This window comes from Aspergillus brunneoviolaceus, assembly GCF_003184695.1.
Source record: "Aspergillus brunneoviolaceus CBS 621.78 unplaced genomic scaffold BO95scaffold_6, whole genome shotgun sequence".
Classification (NCBI taxonomy): domain Eukaryota; kingdom Fungi; phylum Ascomycota; class Eurotiomycetes; order Eurotiales; family Aspergillaceae; genus Aspergillus; species Aspergillus brunneoviolaceus.
In genome coordinates this window covers 14336-32732 of record NW_020290736.1, presented here as the reverse complement: position 1 = coordinate 32732, position 18397 = coordinate 14336, and the positions used below count along the sequence as shown (strand labels likewise).

General features: G+C 53.9%; 7 protein-coding genes across 7 annotated transcripts; 5 read left to right on the top strand and 2 right to left on the bottom strand.

The window, feature by feature from the left end:
• Positions 1-58: 58 nt before the first annotated feature.
• On the bottom strand, positions 59-1884 carry BO95DRAFT_510989 (MFS general substrate transporter). Its single transcript, XM_025591400.1, has 2 exons — positions 1714-1884; positions 59-1621 (listed from the first exon to the last, which is right to left on the bottom strand). Exons 1-2 carry the CDS (start codon positions 1803-1805, stop codon positions 310-312), a joined length of 1404 nt encoding a protein of 467 aa, XP_025446495.1. The 5' UTR covers positions 1806-1884; the 3' UTR covers positions 59-309.
• Positions 1885-4240: 2356 nt separating this feature from the next.
• Positions 4241-6357, top strand: BO95DRAFT_478881 (T6SS phospholipase effector Tle1-like catalytic domain-containing protein; the record flags this gene model as incomplete). Its single annotated transcript, XM_025590066.1, has 1 exon — positions 4241-6357. One exon carries the CDS (start codon positions 4241-4243, stop codon positions 6068-6070), a length of 1830 nt encoding a protein of 609 aa, XP_025446494.1. The 3' UTR covers positions 6071-6357.
• Positions 6358-7580: 1223 nt separating this feature from the next.
• Positions 7581-9261, top strand: BO95DRAFT_502964 (uncharacterized protein; the record flags this gene model as incomplete). The annotated part of the gene is made up of 1 exon (XM_025591064.1): positions 7581-9261. The coding sequence occupies exon 1, from the start codon at positions 7732-7734 to the stop codon at positions 9259-9261; it is 1530 nt and encodes a 509-aa protein (XP_025446493.1). The 5' UTR covers positions 7581-7731.
• Positions 9262-10102: 841 nt separating this feature from the next.
• On the top strand, positions 10103-10809 carry BO95DRAFT_459481 (P-loop containing nucleoside triphosphate hydrolase protein; the record flags this gene model as incomplete). Its single annotated transcript, XM_025588650.1, has 2 exons — positions 10103-10616; positions 10679-10809. The coding sequence occupies 2 exons, from the start codon at positions 10103-10105 to the stop codon at positions 10807-10809; spliced, it is 645 nt and encodes a 214-aa protein (XP_025446492.1).
• Positions 10810-12098: 1289 nt separating this feature from the next.
• Positions 12099-14079, top strand: BO95DRAFT_404885 (Zn(II)2Cys6 transcription factor domain-containing protein). The gene is made up of 4 exons (XM_025583977.1): positions 12099-12198; positions 12260-12781; positions 12846-12989; positions 13061-14079. The coding sequence occupies exons 1-4, from the start codon at positions 12139-12141 to the stop codon at positions 13763-13765; spliced, it is 1431 nt and encodes a 476-aa protein (XP_025446491.1). The 5' UTR covers positions 12099-12138; the 3' UTR covers positions 13766-14079.
• A 119-nt stretch (positions 14080-14198) lies between these two features.
• Positions 14199-14750, top strand: BO95DRAFT_510986 (DUF3176 domain-containing protein; the record flags this gene model as incomplete). Its single annotated transcript, XM_025591399.1, has 1 exon — positions 14199-14750. One exon carries the CDS (start codon positions 14199-14201, stop codon positions 14748-14750), a length of 552 nt encoding a protein of 183 aa, XP_025446490.1.
• A 150-nt stretch (positions 14751-14900) lies between these two features.
• BO95DRAFT_502950 (uncharacterized protein) lies at positions 14901-17278 on the bottom strand (the record flags this gene model as incomplete). Its single annotated transcript, XM_025591063.1, has 4 exons — positions 14901-16557; positions 16613-16776; positions 16844-16989; positions 17044-17278. The coding sequence occupies 4 exons, from the start codon at positions 17276-17278 to the stop codon at positions 14901-14903; spliced, it is 2202 nt and encodes a 733-aa protein (XP_025446489.1).
• Between the last annotated feature and the right edge of the window lie 1119 nt (positions 17279-18397).

The following is an 18397-nucleotide window of genomic DNA, read 5'->3' as shown; positions in this document are numbered from 1 at the left end:
AATAATGTGTCTCAAAGTGGTTCAACCCTTGAGGTCGGATTATCAATCTATTGTCTGTGGGGTTGTGGAATGTCTCACTGAGCTCGATTAATAGGTCCGGGTCAGGGTCAGGAAGGTTGTGGACCCATTGCCTTCAAAGTTGTCTTTGGTTGTGTCCAATTGTTGATGAATGGATATCCATCCACATGCACGACTCCCCAATGACAAGAGTACAAGAGTACCTATGTACAGCACAGGTACATTGGACTTGAAAAGTATGCTACGCGACGCCAGCAAACCAACCAACATCCACCCCCCACCCCCCAAAAATCAAACCTTCCACCTCCAATCCTTCCCCGCCGTCATCTCCAGCCGTACGCCCAGAATACAAAAGCTGGCTGGAAACAGCAGCGCCATCACCACGAGCGCCGCGCGCTCGTACACCTCGGGCGCCGCCAGCGCGCGGCTCTGCGGGATCAACAGCCCCGTCAGCGGGGTGCCCAGCAGCGCGCCCAGCCCGCGCACCAGATACAGGGCGCCGTTGACACTGGTGAAGTCCTTCTTGCCGAACAGCTCCATCAGCGAGGCCGGGAACAGCGCGATGTAGGCGCTGGCGAACGCGCCGTACAGCACCGTGAACACGATGAACAGCGCCTTCCCGCCGGCGGTGGCGCCCGCGACCGTGGCGGGCACCCAGAAGGCGGCGACGGCGACGGCGCTGAGGAAGGTCGTCGCGAAGAGCAGGTTCATGCGCCCGTACTGGTCGGCCGCGTAGCCCAGCGCGACGCGCGCGACGGCGTTGGCGGCGTTGCTGATGGTGATGAAGTTCGCGGCCGTGCCGGCGGAGTAGCCCAGCGCGCGGCCGAAGGCGGCGTAGTAGATGAGCGGGGTCGAGTAGGCGGCGGACTGCAGCATGCAGCCTGCGGCTTTGAGGAGGAATTTGCGGGTGCGGGTGAGGCGCCAGTTGATGGGCGGGGGTTGGAGGAGCGCGCGGGAGCGGGTGCCGCTGCCGGCGCCGCGGCGCTGGAGCAGGGCCTGGCGTTCGGCGAGGATCTGCTGGTTGAAGCTGGGTTCCCATCGCACGGCGGGCGAGACGAGGATGATGGCCAGCGCGCAGACGGCGCCGGACACGCGGAGCGCGTTGCGGAAGCCCATGCGGTTGATCATGGCGGTCAGGATCGACGGCCAAATCATGCCCCCGACTGCGCTGCCGGAGATGACGATCCCCATCGCCAGGCTGCGGCGCTCGTTGAACCACGTCGGCGCGGTCGTGGTCGCCGGGATGTACGACATGGACACGCTGATGCCGACCAGCACGCCCTGCGTGAGCGCGAACTGCCACAGGGTGCGGCTCACGCTCGCCAGGATGTAGGCGACCCCGAAGATGACGCCCGCGACGGCCACCACGGCTTGTGGTCGGTAGAGCTTGATCCACATCATGACGAAGGGCCCGGTCATGGACATCAGCCCAATGGCTAGGGTGCCGATCAGCCCAATCAGCGCGGACGATGCGCCCGTGAAGGGGTTGTCCGGCTCGCTGGCCATTTCCTCGTAGAGCGCTTGGTAGACTCCGGCGGAGAAGATGAGCGCGTTGGTCGTTAGCATGATGGTGAACCCGGCTCCGATGACCAGGAGTTGCTGTCTGCGGGAGCAGTCCTTGTAAGCCTAGCACCCGAAAAAGGGATGGCATACCTCGTGCCATCTCATGCGTTGTCACGAAGGGCGCACACGTACACTTTTAGGTCCTTGTCCCGAGGCAGCTCGGGGGGAGCGTCCCGGAATTCAAGCTCCCTCGAGTCGGTCATCGTCTCGGTCTGTGTCGACATGGTGGGAGGTACAAATGACCTGTCCGGTGTGAAAGAGACAGGGAGACCCCTCAGACTGGCTTCTCTGCGAAGGTGGCGGAGGTTGAAATTAGAAGATGGAGAAAAGACTTCAGCCGCGCGGGGAAGCGAATAAGCGTCGCCCTACCCCGGCTTTGCTTATCCGGCACTAACTCGGAGATTCGGTCCTCCCCCACACCATCCCGGTTGAATCCAGGCAACTGTGTCAGGGTTCAGTTGATGGTTACGATGCAGCCATAAAGAGGCGTCATCTATCTTACCAGGGTGTCCACAGAGCTATTTGTCATGATGAGCTGACTAGTAGGTGTCAGTCAGTCAAGTGAGCGCATCCAGCAGTCACCGGGTATACCTTCTGCCACATCACCACAGATCCGTCCTTGAACACCTCATCGCATCTTTAATGATAGTAATATGAAAGCCAAAAGAACAAGGTTGTACAGTAAGCTGCAATATCTGGATTATTGAAGCAGCCAACCACGCTCCCTTAGACGACAACCAAAGACAGCAGTCTCGATACGGGATCAACTGGTCGGAAAAAATCCGAGCCCCGGCTCGCCATCTCGGCGACAAGTCCGCCCCCAGCTACAGTCGACCCCTGCCAAACTGAACTTTGCTATCAAGGATTCCGCGACGTATCGAACCTATTTTATGCTCGCACTTTTCGACCCTAACCGTTTCTACCGCGCGTGATAAAAAGAAGGCCTAGGCATATAAGAAACTAAGGTGGCGGTCTCAATTGGCTCTTATAGCGAGAGTTGACTGTACACTACACATCCACCCCACCTGGAAACAAACCCCAAGTCAGCATCTGATTAAAGCACAATATAGCCTACTACGGAGTTGTCTCAAGCACATACGACCACAGGGTGTGGAAAATAGGGCTTCCCGTCCGCTCAGCCGTACTCAAGCCACACGCCGGGAGGTTAGTAGTTGGGTGGGTGACCACCAGCGAATCCCTTCTGTTGTATGTTTTCTTCTTTTTTGGTGTCTCTTCGCCATCTGCTCGATGAAATTGCACCTTGACCACATTCTCCATTTGACAGGGCCCTAAAAGGCGACTGAGCCACAGTACCCATATCTTGAGTTATGTGCGTAGTCCCCATGCACCATGGCATTAAGGCAATTAAGGCAACAAGGCATCAAACCCGATTGGGCGCCCTTCGCCCTCCAGCCCTTGTGGTCATTCTAGACTACGATAAGTCTTTCTGTGGTGTAGCTTACACAAGCCCCTATCAAAATAAACTGCCGGCCTCCCACATCCGCAGCGAAATCTCTCTTTTCTATGATCTCGAAATCCAAGTAAGCCAGGTAGATGAAATGGAGACGGCGATCCTGTCCCCTCGGACACGGATAGATCCCAGGATCAAACCGGTGCATCTGACCCCACGGAGCAGCAAAGATCACAAGTAAGTGCCCGGCTGCCCGGTTGTCAGCAAGTTCGACGCGATCGCATAGGACTGGAGATACCTGCACGGTGGGTGGGCTGTGCGAAGCATGGGGATATATGCTTAGTCCTGCCTTCTATTGTATCTGGAATGAAGAAAGTGACGACGACGCCAAATGCCCCGACCAGCGACTCGGTGAATCATGTATGCTCACTAGCCTTCGAGCTGTATGAGGAATTTGACTGTTGATGCTCTTGTGGGAAAGCCTAGTCAGTGGTGGTTCCGCACAATCCCAGACGTCGGTGGTATATGTGGCGTCCGTGCTTGAAAGACGTAGTTTATCTCATGTCGATTAATCTGTAGATGGCTGAGCTGTGCAGTAAACAGACACGTCCGTAAGCAAGATACGGACGAGGCATAGCCTCGGAGAAAATGCGCTGAGGCAGAAAGCCCTTGATACCCGAGGTCACACGAGTCAGATGGCAGAGTCATCCACATCGAAAACCGGAGGTATCACACCACCCCACGCCGCAATGCACACATAGATACATCTCTGACATGCATAAACACAGCTCTACGAGACAGTGGCGACAATTCTACCCGTTAGCTCAGGTGACAGATCGATAGTTCGATAAGCCCGCATCAGGCGCCGGCCCGTGCCAAAAGCAAGCGGGCAAAAATAGCCGATCCGCCGCGGCCAGAACCATGCACTCGCCACGTGATCGGATCGCATGTCAGGCCCCAGCTCAGAGCTGAAAGAAAGTGGGAACCTTGTTATCTGTGGTTGGCAGGGTTGGGGGACAGCTGAAGAAAATCTGGAGAGGGCCAGACCCCGGTAGCGTGGCGGATGGCCGCCAGCTGAGTATACGAAGACACCAAACGGGGGCAATCCTGCCGACCCGGGTTTTCTCAGGGGTAAATCCCACCATCAGTCGACCCCAGGAATATAAATCTGCTAGAGAGTTCCCGAATAAGTGTGCCAATCTATCACCGAGTTTTTTTTTTTTTTTTTTGCAGATCTCAACTAGCAGGATGGCTCGGACTACGTCTTCCGCGTACGCTCCCAAGCGGATCATCCTCTGCTTCGACGGAACATGGCAGACGGCCGTGTCCGGGCAGCAGAACTCCCCCTCCAACATCACGCGCCTGTGCCGGGCCATCAAGCCCGTCGCCCACATCGACGGCCAGGACTGGCAGCAAGTGGTCTGGTACGACTCCGGGGTGGGCACCACCTCGCTGGCCGTCAGCAAGATGCTGGAGGGCGCCGTGGGCGACGGGCTGGACGGCAACATCGTCGAGGCCTACAACTTCGTCGCGATGAACTGGAACCGCGGCGACAAGATCCTGTGCTTTGGCTTCTCGCGCGGCGCGTACACGGCCCGCGCGGTCGCCGGACTCATCGCCGACGCCGGCATCTGCGAGCCGCACAAGCTGCACCGCTTCCCGGACCTGTGGAAGCAGTACAAGAACCTGAAGCGGAAGGGGGTCTTCTACAACAGCGACGACTACTTCCAATTCGTGGACGGGAGGGCCTGCGAGCAACACCGGAAGCATCCCGGTGCCGCCACCGGGTTGGCCTGGGAGATGCATCCTAATGAACGCTGGGCGCAGACGGATTCGCGGGGGGTGGAGGTCGTGGCCGTGTATGACACCGTCCAGGCGCTGGGGATTCCCGAGGTGGCGGGAGTCCAGCTGCCCGCGAACCTGATGTGGTGGAAGGACCCCCCCGGATGGCACAACGTGACCCTCTCGCGGCATATCAAGCATGCATTCCAGGCGCTGGCCCTCGATGAGTACCGCAAGGCCTTTTACCCCGAGGTCTGGTGCTTACCCTCGGATCATCCCGACGCTTCAATCCCGGAAGTCCGAGCGAGACTTGCCAAGGAAGTCGACGAGAAGAAGGCTATCCTGAACAAGGCCGGAGCTTTCAGAAGAGACTTGGTCAAGAAGGCGGAGAAGCACGGCCAGCTGTATCCGACGGACTACGAGACCCTGGATCAGCTGGCCAATAAAATCAACATAGCCAGCAAAGCAGTCTGGGACGCCCGACGCGACCTGGTCATCAGCGACGACAACCTCAATCTGGGCACGCCGCAGCTCACGCAGGTGTGGTTCCCCGGCTACCACATCAACATCGGCGGCGGCTCGAGCGACACGTTGAACAATTACGGCGACATGGAGGAGATGTCGAACATCGTCTTCGCCTGGATGCTGGACCAGATCGCGCCATTTGTGGGCATCCGCGAACAGACCATCAAGGATCATTACACGGACCGGCAGGCGACGATTGCGACCTTGAATGCGGCCCTGGAGAAGCAGAAGGAGATGGCCAAGACCGAGTCCTGGGGGGAGTACCTGGGTCGCGGGGCGAGGCGGCTTGGGTCCGCCGTCATGCACCCCCTCACCCCGGCCCCGTGCACCGAAACGCGCCTCTATACCTGGGGACTGGGCGACATGCCCGACAGCTTCTCCAACATGTATATCCCCAATGGCAAGAAGCCGCGCGCGCCCAGTGCTAACATGTACCGCGACGAGAAAAAGAAGACAGGTGTCCTCGGGGCTACCTGCGCCTACATCCACCCGGTCGTGAACTACCGCGTGCAGCACAAGAAGGACTACTTGCCCATGGGCCTGACACAGGAGCAGTACAGCCGCCAATTGGTGGGGCAGGAGTATGTCTACAGTCTCAAGGGAGAGGAGTTGCCGGAGTGGAGTCTGGGAGGAAAGGGTTCCTATGAATTGTTGGCTCTCCAGCAGCATGAGGATGCAATCGGGTATATGGCCCAGCAGAACCACCCGGGGGCGCAGTTGCTTTGGGCTAAAGTGCAAGCGGAGCGAAAGGCTGAGGCCAATGGTGCTTAGTATACAGGCTACGAATATGTGAAAGAGGAGGGGCAAGGGGAGTACAAAGATTCCGCCTCAGGCTCAAAGTATTTTCCGTGGGTGTGTTGTCGCGGGATGTACTCCCAACCAAACGCTGCGTCGAGAGCCCCGCGACTGTTGTTTTGCGCAGAAGGCATTGGACTTTGATTTTTAGCTGTTGAACCTTTTGAACATTTCTGGAATCGCAGGAGTTGGGGTGGGACTGGTGGATCACGGGATGTATATAGGTTTTGGTCGTATAAGCAATACATATGCTCTGTCACGTTGGCTAGCCCCATGAGCTGAGTAGGATGTTTCACAGACCCTCTTGACTCCGTACTGAGGCTATCAAACTTAGTTGATGTTCTTGACATCAATTTCAAAAAGAGTGACTCACAATTATCAGACTGCTGCGAGTTGCTCGGTATCGCCCGTAGGGCAACCGCCACCATGGATCCATTTTGGGGAGGGTCGGAACTCTCCTCCATCTCAGTATGGAGCAAATGCAGAGTGTGCAAGTATCAGTCACGGTGCTTTGCGTGAGTGATAATTCTATAGTCGAAAAGCTAGTCGAGACAGATCCATATACTGTTCTGTTTCGATGCGCCCAGCGCTCACAAGAAGATTAGGGCAGCATCGGAAATGTGGAGTCCCACTGGCCCGGGGCCATATCCGAGCGGGCGGAGTGGAGGCGCGGCCAACCAGGGGAACATAAAGAATCCCCCTTGCACAGACATATCCTGGCAGCCTTCTACAACGCCTATAAAGATATGTCTCCAAGAATCCCCTTTTCGGGAAACATCCGAGTTAGCACATCTGACCCTTAACACTCTTCTCTCACAATGACCCCCAGGAAGATCACGCCATCTACACCAGCCCAACCAACGACGTTCTTTCCGTGGAATGTCGCTCTTTTCCGGGATCGCAGACGTGGTACTGCATGCTAGCCAGGAGTTAGATCTCAAACCTCAGGAAATGGGATTATAATGCCGACGGTCGGACTGTTGATTCGAAGCTGTGGAAGCTACGCAGATTTAAGCTGGAGGAAAAACTCAAGACCTTCCGATTCCGAGGCGATCATAGTGCAGCTTCAACATAAGTAGATTAATTAGACGAGCGAATTACCTAGAATGAATGCGATCATCGGCGCTAAGAGCTATACGCGGTGGGGACTATAGCCTGCAGCCTCGTCGGAAAGGCTTACCTTATATTACTTTGGGGGTTAGCTTCGTCTGCGGAAATTAGTCCGGAAATGGGATCTCTGGGATCTCTAGCTGATTCCGTCTGCAATATGTAAGAGAACTCTAAATCAGTCCAAACGGGGTCTTTTCGCACGTGTTGAAGTGGGGGGGAAGGCTACGTAAGCGTCAGCGGTGGATCGTGGAGGATCACCTCATGGACAGGGCCACATTAGCCGGGCCGGTGGCTCAGTTAGTATGACATTCACTGTTAAATTGGGGAAGTCCCACGCGATGAGGCTCCTGTGGCTCATGTGCCCTTTCGGCCCCTTCTTCACCCCCTCCCCTGTCAATCAAGTGAGGGGTTAGTCAAATGAATAAGCAAATAAGAACGGCGGTTGGTGCCTGCCCCCTTGCATACTTCTTTCACCTCCTTCTCCACTTCTCTTCAGGTCACCGAAGTCTCTGAGAGACTCACTCAACATGTCCATCCTTGATCTTCCTAATGAGATCCTGGATGCTGTGTGGTTCTATCTGGGTCTTCCTGACTGGTGTGCTCTCCGCCTGTCATGCCGAGTGCTGTATGCCAAATCGCTGGCGACGTTTGTTAGCCGTCATGTCAAGCGCATCAGTGTCCTCATCACATCTGACGGGCTTCGAGAACTCGAAGCCATCGCCACCCACGAGATATTTCGAGCGCACGTACAGGAGCTCTGGCTGGTTCCCGAGGTGTTTCGAGGCCACTACGATGTTGACTACGATACCTTCGTGCAGGCCAAGCTCATGGCTGCGGGGTACTTCGACCAGCCAGCGGTGGCGCACGGCACACACAGTTCCATCACCGAGCTGGTTCGATGGGCGATCGACAACCTGCGAATCGACTACGAATCGTATCAATCCGCGGTAGCAAACCACCTCCAACTCATACAAGCCGACTCCCTCCCACACACGCTCGCGACCTGCATGAAGCAACTCACAAATCTCTCCACCGTCGGCCTAGAAACATACCCTCCCTCCGCAGCAGGACACAAACACCCGCCCTGTCTTGGCCGTATGGCCTTACGCCGCAGACTCAACCACCACCCATTCGCCAACCCACACATCCCTCACAACTGGGAAAGAAGTCCAGACTACCTATGGAGTGAAGAGAATCGCAGCATCCGGGCGCCCGTCTTCTCCGCCCTGCTGCAAGCCATCCCGACCTCCACCGCGCAGATCCAACAACTGCACACCTGCAGCGAAGGCGAACACTGCGGGATCCCCCCCGAACAGCTCACCTTAACGAACACCCACTACACAACCCTCCAACCCCATCTCCAAGCCCTTCAAAGCCTCGATCTATGCCTCCAATACGCAGACCCCCACTCCGACACGACCGAACCCCCGCTCCTGCGCCTCCTCCTTGCCGCCGCCCCGACCCTTACCACCCTCAAAGTCTCCCAATGGAGCACGAAAGACGAGCTGCCCGCCCACCACTTCACCCAGTTATCGCAGCACATCCACTTCACGCGCCTGTCCACCCTCTCCCTCCACTGGATCGAAGTCACGCAGCCCAGTTTCCGGGCCTTCCTCCGGACCGCCGCGCCGACCCTGCAGACCCTCTCGCTCGTGAGCGTCAGCCTCCTCGACCGCATCGACCTCCCCACCCGCTCGAACCCCTTCTACGACGCCGTCAGCGACCTCTGGCGCCAGTTCTGCGACGGCATCCGCGACGACCTCCCCGGGCTGCGATCTCTGGAGATGAAGGACCTGGCATACCGCGGACACGTGCTGCGCATCGAGGATGGAATGCGTGCGCGCAGCGGGAGGAAGCCGTCTCGTCGGGTCAGTGCAGCGGTGGCACTGGCACACGACGCGACGCAGGCGGAGGTGGGGTTGGCGGCGTGGCTCAATCAGCTGCAGCTCCCGGAGCACCGGTCGGCGAGACTGGGGCAGCCCTTGCCCGGTCGGTTCAGTAGTATGGCTGCGTGTTCGGATCTGCTGCGCTTATGGGGATCAGGGACGAAGAAGTGAGCATGCTGCTCGGGGAAGGGGGGGGGGCGGGGTCAGTTGCTGCGTGTTTTGGTCGGGTAGCTGTGATAGCAAGAAAAGGGTTAGCGTTTGGGATTGATCTTAGTATGGTCGGATGTCGGAGGTATAGGGAAATATGATGCCGGCTTAAGGGGCGAGGTGGCCGAAGGGAAAGATAGTCACTCAGAACGGCAGATGATGCATGATTGTATGTAGTATACCGGGCAGTAATCTGCAGGCGAAGATAAGCTTGAATTATGCTCTGAGACATTTTCTTGCTTGGCTGCGGGGAAATTCTTCCTAACAATCCAGCCAGCCCCTTTTTCCCCGGGGGGGGGGGGGGGATGCGATCACGTGCCCGGGATTGCCGACAGGGTCTGTTTGAGTTTGGAGGGGGCTGTCGGATTTGCCGATGACGAACGATCACTGAAGTAAAGAGTATGTACGGTCTAGCCCAGCCCAGTGTAGTGCTCTACCTGGACGATACACCACCACTGATCATTAGGTGCAAAACTCCGGGTATTTCTTCGGGATTAATACTAGTACCATCCCAAAAAGCAACACTGTTCCCATAATTGCTGCCTCGGAATATAGCTTTCTTCGCGCAAGACATCCAAGATGTCATCGATTGCCCCTCTTGGGGAGGGATGTCTCGTAAAGAGGTAAGCTAGAAACAACCAGACGCCGTACTAAAATTAGAGGTTTTAGAGAATTTCTATAGCGGCTTTTTACGCCACCAATTTTTAGTTGTTTTTATGATTTTATAATATGTTTAAGTAGGTATAAATATTTATAAAACTCTTAAGTTAGTACTTATATTTTTTTCATTAGAAAATACACTAGCATGGATGTGGAAGGCCCGGATGAGAACGTCGGTGATGGAGAGGGTAAGTGGCGGTATATCCTTTGCCCTCCTCGGTTTCTAGGCTACTCGACACCGCAAAAGATTTGGGGCCAATTCGAAGCCAGCTCCGTCGAGAGAGTAAGGCCGGTAAAACCCGATACTGCATTCGATCTAGATCTGCAGCTGGACAGAAGATACAAATCCACGATCAAAGCACTCGTGGAGAAACACAGCACGGCAAAGGATTCGAAGGCCGGCGACAAGGACATGGATGTGATTGAAGGGAAGGTTCGTGGTCTCGTTGTTCCCCTTCATGGCCCGCCGGGGGTGGGAAAGACGTTAGCGGCAGAGACGATTGCCGAGGCAACTGGAAGGCTTCTGCTTGTCGTCAGCGTGGTCGAGATTGGTCTCAATACCTCCAAGGCAGAGAACAACCTTGAACGCATGTTTAACCTTGCCGGAGCTTGGGAGGCCATCCTCCTCGTGGACGAGGCAGACGTTTCCCTCGAGTCTCGTATGAGCACTGGCTATCCCAATCGGAACGTCCCCGCCTTACTGCGTGTTCCTTGGTATTAGAGGGATTCATGGTCTTGACGACGAATCGAATCCCCTCGCTCGATAGTGCAGTGAAGTCGCGCATCCACCTCGCTACCCGTTACGAGGACCTCAGCAAAGAACAGAAGGAGAAGACCTTCATGAGCTTCTAGACAAGCTCGCGGAGAAAAGCAAGGGCATCATGTCACCTGCTAACCGAGCAAGTATGAATGACCGGGTCGAGATATCGGCTCTGATCATAAGCCCAGCGGTCGCCGAAGCCAAAATATGGTCAGCAGCGCCCCCGCCCTCGCGGTCAGCGAGAAAGGGGATGGTAGCTTGCGCAAAGACCACTTCCAATCGGTCTGTTTGATTGCAAAAGAGTTCCAGGAGCAGTTCGAAGGGTTAACACGCGACCTCCGGGTGGCTAATGAAGGAGGACGTTGAGAAGGGAAGGATAGAATTATCCCCCTCAACAACCATAAAGGATTTGGTCTCATCACTTTGGCTACCATTTTGAGGCGGACAGAAAGAGATATGAGTTCCTTGAGTCAAGGCCCACGATAAGATAGGGTCTTGTTAGCCCGGAGCGTATTCGAAATCCTGACATCCCCCATTCTCCGCACCACCCATGTACTCACTGCCAGCGGGGTTTCTTCGCCGTCACAATAGCATTCGCGAAATAATTGCCTTATCTGGGGCAGGGGATGAATCCTAGCGGCTAAGTTACTCATTCTTTCATCTTAAGTGCTATAGTCACGTGCTGGAAGGGACCCATTTTGCTGACTGAATGCACGAGGAGACAGGAAGAGTCGCACCTAGTCTGGACGGGTAAAGATCTGATTATGGGGGCAAAATCCGAACTGCAAGGCGCGAGAATTAATCTCGTGGTTCACAAGCAATCCGCGCACGGTCCCCGGCCCCAATCTTCTGCTTTAGGAGGGGCTTACAGAGCTTGCCAAACACGCACTATTACGGAAGACCATTGCGGCCACTCGGCAAACGAGAAATCTGCCGGCAAAATCCTATATACAAGAATCGAAACTATATATAAACCCCAACAATCCTAATTCAAAAGAATAATTGATAATATTCTCTATTAATAAACCCTAATAACAATACCTTCGGCCTTCAAAAAAACCCTAAATACCCTAATATAAAAAGGGGCCAATCCGAATGTATAATTAAACAGCTGTTAAGGCGCTTTAAAGAAGCCGGGATATTAATAGCTATCTAAGAATTAGACACTATATCCGGAAGGCAGAGAGGGGGGGAGAGAATACACGGGCTGGTTTATACTAAAAGTCTTAGTAGGCGGCACCGCTGCGGTAACTTAAGAATACTTAGTAAGAAAAGTTCCATTTGCCGAGTAGCCGCAATGGTCTTCCGTACACTACTTAACCTGGCGTTAACGGCAGGTGGAAGGATTAAATAATCCCGACTGTTTTAACATCCCCGATCGCGTATCCAGCAGCCCCAAATCACTTGATCACCAGGGGAACATGGGCGGCCCCCCTTACACATCTAAAGGTTGTGCAAATTGCAGGAAACGCCGAATCAAGGTACTGTTCTCCTATGGCTCACTTTCAAAGTAGCGCTTTTTGTGCTTATATATCGCTGTAGTGTGACCTTGGAGAGCCAGAATGTGCTAGGTGTAAGAAAAAAGGTATCTTATGCCCTGGCTATGATCCGCACCGAAACTTTCTCTACCATACGATAGTTTCTCGCCAGGAACGTAATGAAGTTGCCTTGTCCTCAAGACCTGTTGCTCAGCTTGTGAGCCATCTAAAACCCCTGGCCCTAGCCCCAGTGTTCAACACGAACGCCGAACTGCGAACCCAGCTGTTCTCGACTTATATGGGGGTCTACTTCGCGCCCAATAACTATCTTAATGGCGATGATGATAGCTGGTACTTTTTGATGAGTCGCTTTCCAAACCTAGCAGGAGAGTCTGAGCTGTTCGACCGGTCCATCATCTCACTGGTCTCGGTCTATCTGGGAGGAAAGACTGGCGATGCCAATCTGGCCCGTCACGGGCTTGAACTCTATAACAGCGGGCTGAAGATGCTGGCGCAGATTATCCATCGAAATCGCAAGCCATCGCTAGATATTCTCTACGCGACAATTGTATTCAGTGCATATGAGGTGCGCATCCATCAGACTCTATTTATTTAACTCGGAGATATAAGATTTGACGAAGCAGCTCTAGACTATGCATGGTGGGGGCGATGCCCTACGCAACTGTTTTTTACATGTTCAAGGGGTCTCTGCTGTCTTGAAGCAGCTTGACCTTGGTCAATGCAGGGACAAAGATTTGGTGACTTCGTTGTTGAACCGCCAGAAGTGTTGCGTCGTAAGTCTATTAACCCTGACCCGCCCGATTGTTATGTCTCTCGGGACTACGTCGACTCATGGAATGTCTAGACATGTTTTGGCTTCGACCCCAAGTTCCAGCGAGACGTGGATTGGGCTTGTCTAACGCTCGGGCTGAATAAAACTCCAATGGATAAGACTTTTGATCTACTCCACGAGTGTGGGGCGTTACAGATCGAATTGGCGGCAATACTCACGCACCACCAAGCACCAGACCGTGACTCGAAATGTAAAAGGCTGCTGCATCACTGCCTAGCGCTCGACTCAGGGATCACATTCGAGCGGCTTGAGCTTGATGGTTTCCCCTCCCTTTGCCCAAGGAGCGACTTGGCCTGCCAGCCTACTCTCTTGCCCCCGGATCCAAGCATGAAGCCTTATAGATTCCGAGCCTTGAGTAATGCGAAAATATTCCTGCTCTTCTGGATAGCACGCACGGTACTTCGCCGATGTGTCTACCAAGCTGAAAAGACCATTAACAAATGTGCGGACGCTACTCGTATGCGTCAATGTGCCGGAGAGATATGCCGCGCGGTAGCATTTTGCATGCAACCCAGCAACCAGATGTCATCGGGGCACGCCGTGATGGTTGCAACTTCTCAAGCTAGTAAATGCTACATTGACTGTGGTGATAGGGATATGTTCTTATGGTGTCAAGGGGTCTATTCTATCCTTCAATCCCATGGCCTGGACATAGCGGGGGCTATGAGTCAGAACGACAGGGGTTTGTGGGCCATGGCGAACGGCGAAATCAACTGAGACTGTCTAATGCGACAACAATATAATTTTTAGCGAGCTATCGACGTAAAGACGTGGTCCCGAGGAAACCAGAGAAACCAGAGCCACCCTCTTCAGTTTGCCTCCCTATTCAAAACATGGCTTCTCATTTCCGTGCGCCACAGCCCAGGCCCTAGCTGAAGAGACGATGAGCCGAAAGCTTCCATGCAGACTCAATTAAAGAGTCGTCCACTGACTAGGCCAAAGCCGACCAAGCCCATTAGCGTAGTGGGCACGACAATGGTGGGTTGACAAAATGGATTGTTAACAGGTGGGGGGCCAAAAGTGCTCGGAACGATTCAAGCAATACATCCATGATATTTACGCTACCTGTCGTATCTTTCTTTCCCCACTCCTCTTCACGCTGCATACCCCCACCGTTTCCTCTTTCTCCTTCACCTCTTTCTTCTACACAATGACTGAATCCAGCCAGTCAGACCCCGCTCAATCTATTCCCTCTGCAAAAGACAGCGATGAGCACCAACAACGGAGAACAGGACCTGGCGCCTCCCAGATCCTCAAATCCCCTAGAGAGTACGATGGGATAACCCGGTCTCCAGAGGTTCTAGCCGCCTTTGTGTCTCTGAGCTCATTTTCGATTTCGATTGTGATCCTCCACCACTACGATGGTGTCTCGGCTACGGCATGGCCATTCGGCGCGTTGACACTCAACAGTCTGGTGGCCGTACTTACCACAGCGACTTGCGCGGCGCCGCTGGCCCTGTTATCCAGTGCCCTTAGCCAAGGGAAATGGCTTTGGTTTACTGAGAATAACAAAAGGCGCCGGCTTGCTATTCTTTGGAAGGACTCGGTGATCGTCTTGGTTATGAGCCACCTTGACACCACTCCCGAGCATGAGATCGCCTCGCTAAGGAACTCCGGTCAGTTGCTGCACATATCGGAAGAAATACGCTTCGCACTAGAGCGGAATGAAGGACCTCTTGTATTTTTCGAGAAGCGAAATTGATTTCCTGTTTCTAGTCGTAAAGCCATCACATGGATGAGTTTCGTTGATTAGAAAAAGTCCTTCATAATCTGCTTGTCGGTATTGTAGATGTAGCCAAAAGCCAGTAATCGAGAGTAGGGCAGCATGCAGAGAGACCTGCAACCGGCATGCCTACTGGTATAATTCTCCCCGCCGAGGCATCTCGACGTCGCCATCGGTGAATGTGCAATGACCGATGGGACCATTGACTGGCACAGCGCCCCATTTGACTCGTGCGAGTGACCTGTCTTCCTCCTCTAGCTCTGAGTCCCGGTTTTCTCCGTCGTACCTGGTTCTACTTTCGTCGTCAATGTTCGGATCAAATGACGGATGGCATGCCGCCGCAATCGCGAGGCTGCAACTCGATGCAACTGGCATGGCAGACTCGAAACGCCGGCGCCCAAGACAGATCACGCCCAAAACCATCACCAAGCCGACCACGATAGAACCGACGATCCCCGCCGGGGACCAGCCGCAGGTGATGAAATCGTTTGCAGCGGCGCGCAACCCATCGCTTCCAAACGCTTCGACTCCAATCATAAATAAGCTCTGGGAGATGAGCCAATGTAAGAGGGTGGAGGTGATCAGTAAGGGAATTGAATAGCGATACGGGATGGAGAGGAAGTAGTTCGTCCTCTGCTCTCGCTGCGGGTTTTGTGAGACGCGGAGGCCCTTTCGCTGCTGGGCATAGCCGCTCCACTCAGCGGCCAGTGTCATCGTCGTAATCAGCGCGTTGAAAGCGAAGTACAGGAATGAGAAAATGAGTTGAGGCATGTTGGCGATCAGCACGTTTGATGTCAAGGAGCTTGGCCAGTTATCGCCGTATATGATGGTTTTTGAAGTGGACGAGCCGAGCGCCTGTTGCCAGTCGATCGATGACGTTCCACCCGCCGCGCTCAGTCCGTAGATCAACAGCCCGACGCAGACGGCGATTGCTGTCAGCCAAAGTATTATGCTCAATGCCCATCGGCGACCAGAAGCGGCCTTGCTCCATATTAACCGCGTGTCTCGAAATGCTCTCGGTTCATGTAAGGGCTGGGTCGGCGTATTCCTCGAGCTAGCCTCGCGGCCGGTCAAAAGACAGCCTCTCCGCGAGTGGCGATCCGAACGATGTAAGAAAGACGCAATGGCATCTCCAATAGTCAGGATGGGGGCGTTCCTAATCCCGAGCCACATGTAGGCTAGAATACTGCTCTTGACCAAATTGAACGCTATCACGATAATCATCAGCGGGAATGAATACTGCAGCTTGCAATACCCGTCATTCGCCTCCGCCATGCAATATTGGACATCGACGATAGTATCAGAAGCCACATTATTAGCATTTGGGATAGCAACTGGCCAGTCATTGTTGAGTGATCTCGGGAGAATCTCAAGCGAGTCCGAACGTTTACAGAGGCTATGAGTTTCTTGCAATGGGTTGGCACATATCCACGCATATGGGCTTGTACCTGGTCTTGTGTTGAAAATCGGAAGGTAGACACTATTTTCGTAGACAAATTCATATGTATCGTTGCTGCCAGGATCATCGGTGACGAGCAGTAATCTTTTGTACGCACTTTGGAACGTCACTCCAAATGCAGCAATGCATTCATCGTTGCTGAGGCGGTGCAAGCTCCCATTTTTGGCTGAGAAGTAGAGTTCATGGAAAGAGGCGTTTTTCCCCGTATCCAAATCGTAGAAATAGGTCAAATTCAGGCTGGAAAACTCTTGTTGCCCCAGAGAATCTGGGCCGGTGAAGATATCGTAGGCGGTAGCTGACGTTGTGGAGTAGATGGCCGAGTTGTACCTGTAATTTCCAGCTCAGCAACAATTCGAAGTTGGGCAGCAAGGAGGAAGTGTACATAAGATGGAACGGTAGAGATGACAACGCCAAGCATAGCCATAGGCATAAGCGTCTCCTGGATATCTTCGAAAGGTTGTGGATACTCGGAACCCCAACATCAAACCAGCGGCCATTTGCGTGTGCTCGGTCTATATAATGCCGTGTTGGTGCGGCTAAACATTGCTGCATGAAACTTTGAGCACCCTAATGCACATTCCGGGACGTCTGAATGGGGCATCTTTCCACATACCATTCCAAAGTTGCTTGCACTCAGCAAAGTGGTACTCAAGATGTTTATCACAAGGTGGAACCCTGTACTCAAGCGATGCACTTCGGCGCAGTTACCCTCGAAAAGAAGCGTGCCGATCTGGTGCTTTATCTGCGCTCGATAGGCATCTTGCTCTGCGATCGGATAAAGATCGACGGCATCATGTTTTGAATGGGTGACACAGTAAAGTAGAAACCCCAAGTTGAAGAACAGGACGATCAAGCTTGCTGTGAAGGCTCCAAAAATGGTGAATTTCCAGCCTTGGAACCAATTCCTACCACGGTGGGTTATCGGCTTGCTGCGCGCTGTCTTTGTCTCTCTGTTATCAATCGGTGACTGGACAACCCCCTCATCTAGGTTCTCTTCCGAAGCGAGCAAGGGATGGGACACTGCAGAAAAACCTGCAATCGGGTTCATCTTTATTCCACGTTGCCTCAGGTTCTCCTTTTCGGGCATCTCTGCCACAGAACTCCTCCTTAGAAGGCGGAAAAGCAGGTAGCAGGTTGGGAAACGCATGTAAGGCCAAGGACGGCAAGATGGGAAATTGAACCTTAGGGGGGGCGCTTCAAATTATAAATTTCGAGGAGAATTTAGACCGAAGGAATAAGCCGGATGATGTGACTCCAGGGCTGTGAGGTTTAATCCTATTGGTTGAGAGGGTTTGGTGAAAGCGGGACGGGTGATTGCATTTGGGGGCCATCATATCATAGGTATCTTAGGCGCCGCTCTACCGCTCTCCACCCAATAACAGGCCCAGTAACATTGCTCTAGCTTGAAGAGAGTTGTACTCCGTAAGCAGTGTTTCTCTAGGCGGATTCGTCCTTGACCCTTGATCTTGGTACGAGGGATATCAGCATGTCAACTACCCGGAATGGCGTTTATGATGCATACACCGTGTGGCCCACTACAAATCTCGGTCCTCTCACGACGACCTTCACACCAACACCCCAATGTTTTCAGCCCATTCACAGTGGCTCACGGATTTCAGATTCCCACCCATATGCATACGTGTATGGCAAGCACTGCACCACCGCAATGTACGGGGACGCTCTCGCTCTGTTGATTCAAGATGACCCAAGTTGCCTTTCATCTGCTATACCGCCGGGGACTCCATCTCCATTCACGACAGCCTGCCAACTGACTCGAGGGATGGAGCTTAGCTCGGACCTCGCAGACCCGACGATGTAGGAAATGTGGGAGGTCTTGCAGTTTGGGGAGACGGCATACAAGTGCTGCCCCAGGTTAGTAGTAGGCTTCAACCGCCATGTCACCCATCACTGCACGCCACGCCTTGCTGATATACTCAATTCAGTGGATACGTTTGTGCGATGGGACCTACTGGGTGTAGCAAATCACCGGGCGGGCCGACAACAACATCCGGGCCGTACATCACTTACCCTGACCATGACTCTTGTGAGTTCACGACATCAACTGGCATTTTATCAATTACCGACTACCAGCCCGGCTTACTTCTCGTAACGAGCCCAGCCCAGCCAGAACAGACGAACGGACCGTACCCGTTGGGGCGCAGATAAG

Excerpts from the sequence above, each read along its gene's own strand:
- BO95DRAFT_510989 (XM_025591400.1), bottom strand. The coding sequence starts at position 1,805 with ATGTCGACACAGACCGAGACGATGACCGACTCGAGGGAGCTTGAATTC. Across the intron at positions 1,622-1,713 it reads CGGGACAAGGACCTAAAAGT|ACAGCAACTCCTGGTCATCG; the intron begins GTACGTGTGCGC and ends CTGCTCCCGCAG.
- BO95DRAFT_404885 (XM_025583977.1), top strand. The coding sequence starts at position 12,139 with ATGGGCGGCCCCCCTTACACATCTAAAGGTTGTGCAAATTGCAGGAAA. Across the intron at positions 12,199-12,259 it reads GCAGGAAACGCCGAATCAAG|TGTGACCTTGGAGAGCCAGA; the intron begins GTACTGTTCTCC and ends ATATCGCTGTAG. Across the intron at positions 12,990-13,060 it reads ACCGCCAGAAGTGTTGCGTC|ACATGTTTTGGCTTCGACCC; the intron begins GTAAGTCTATTA and ends TGGAATGTCTAG.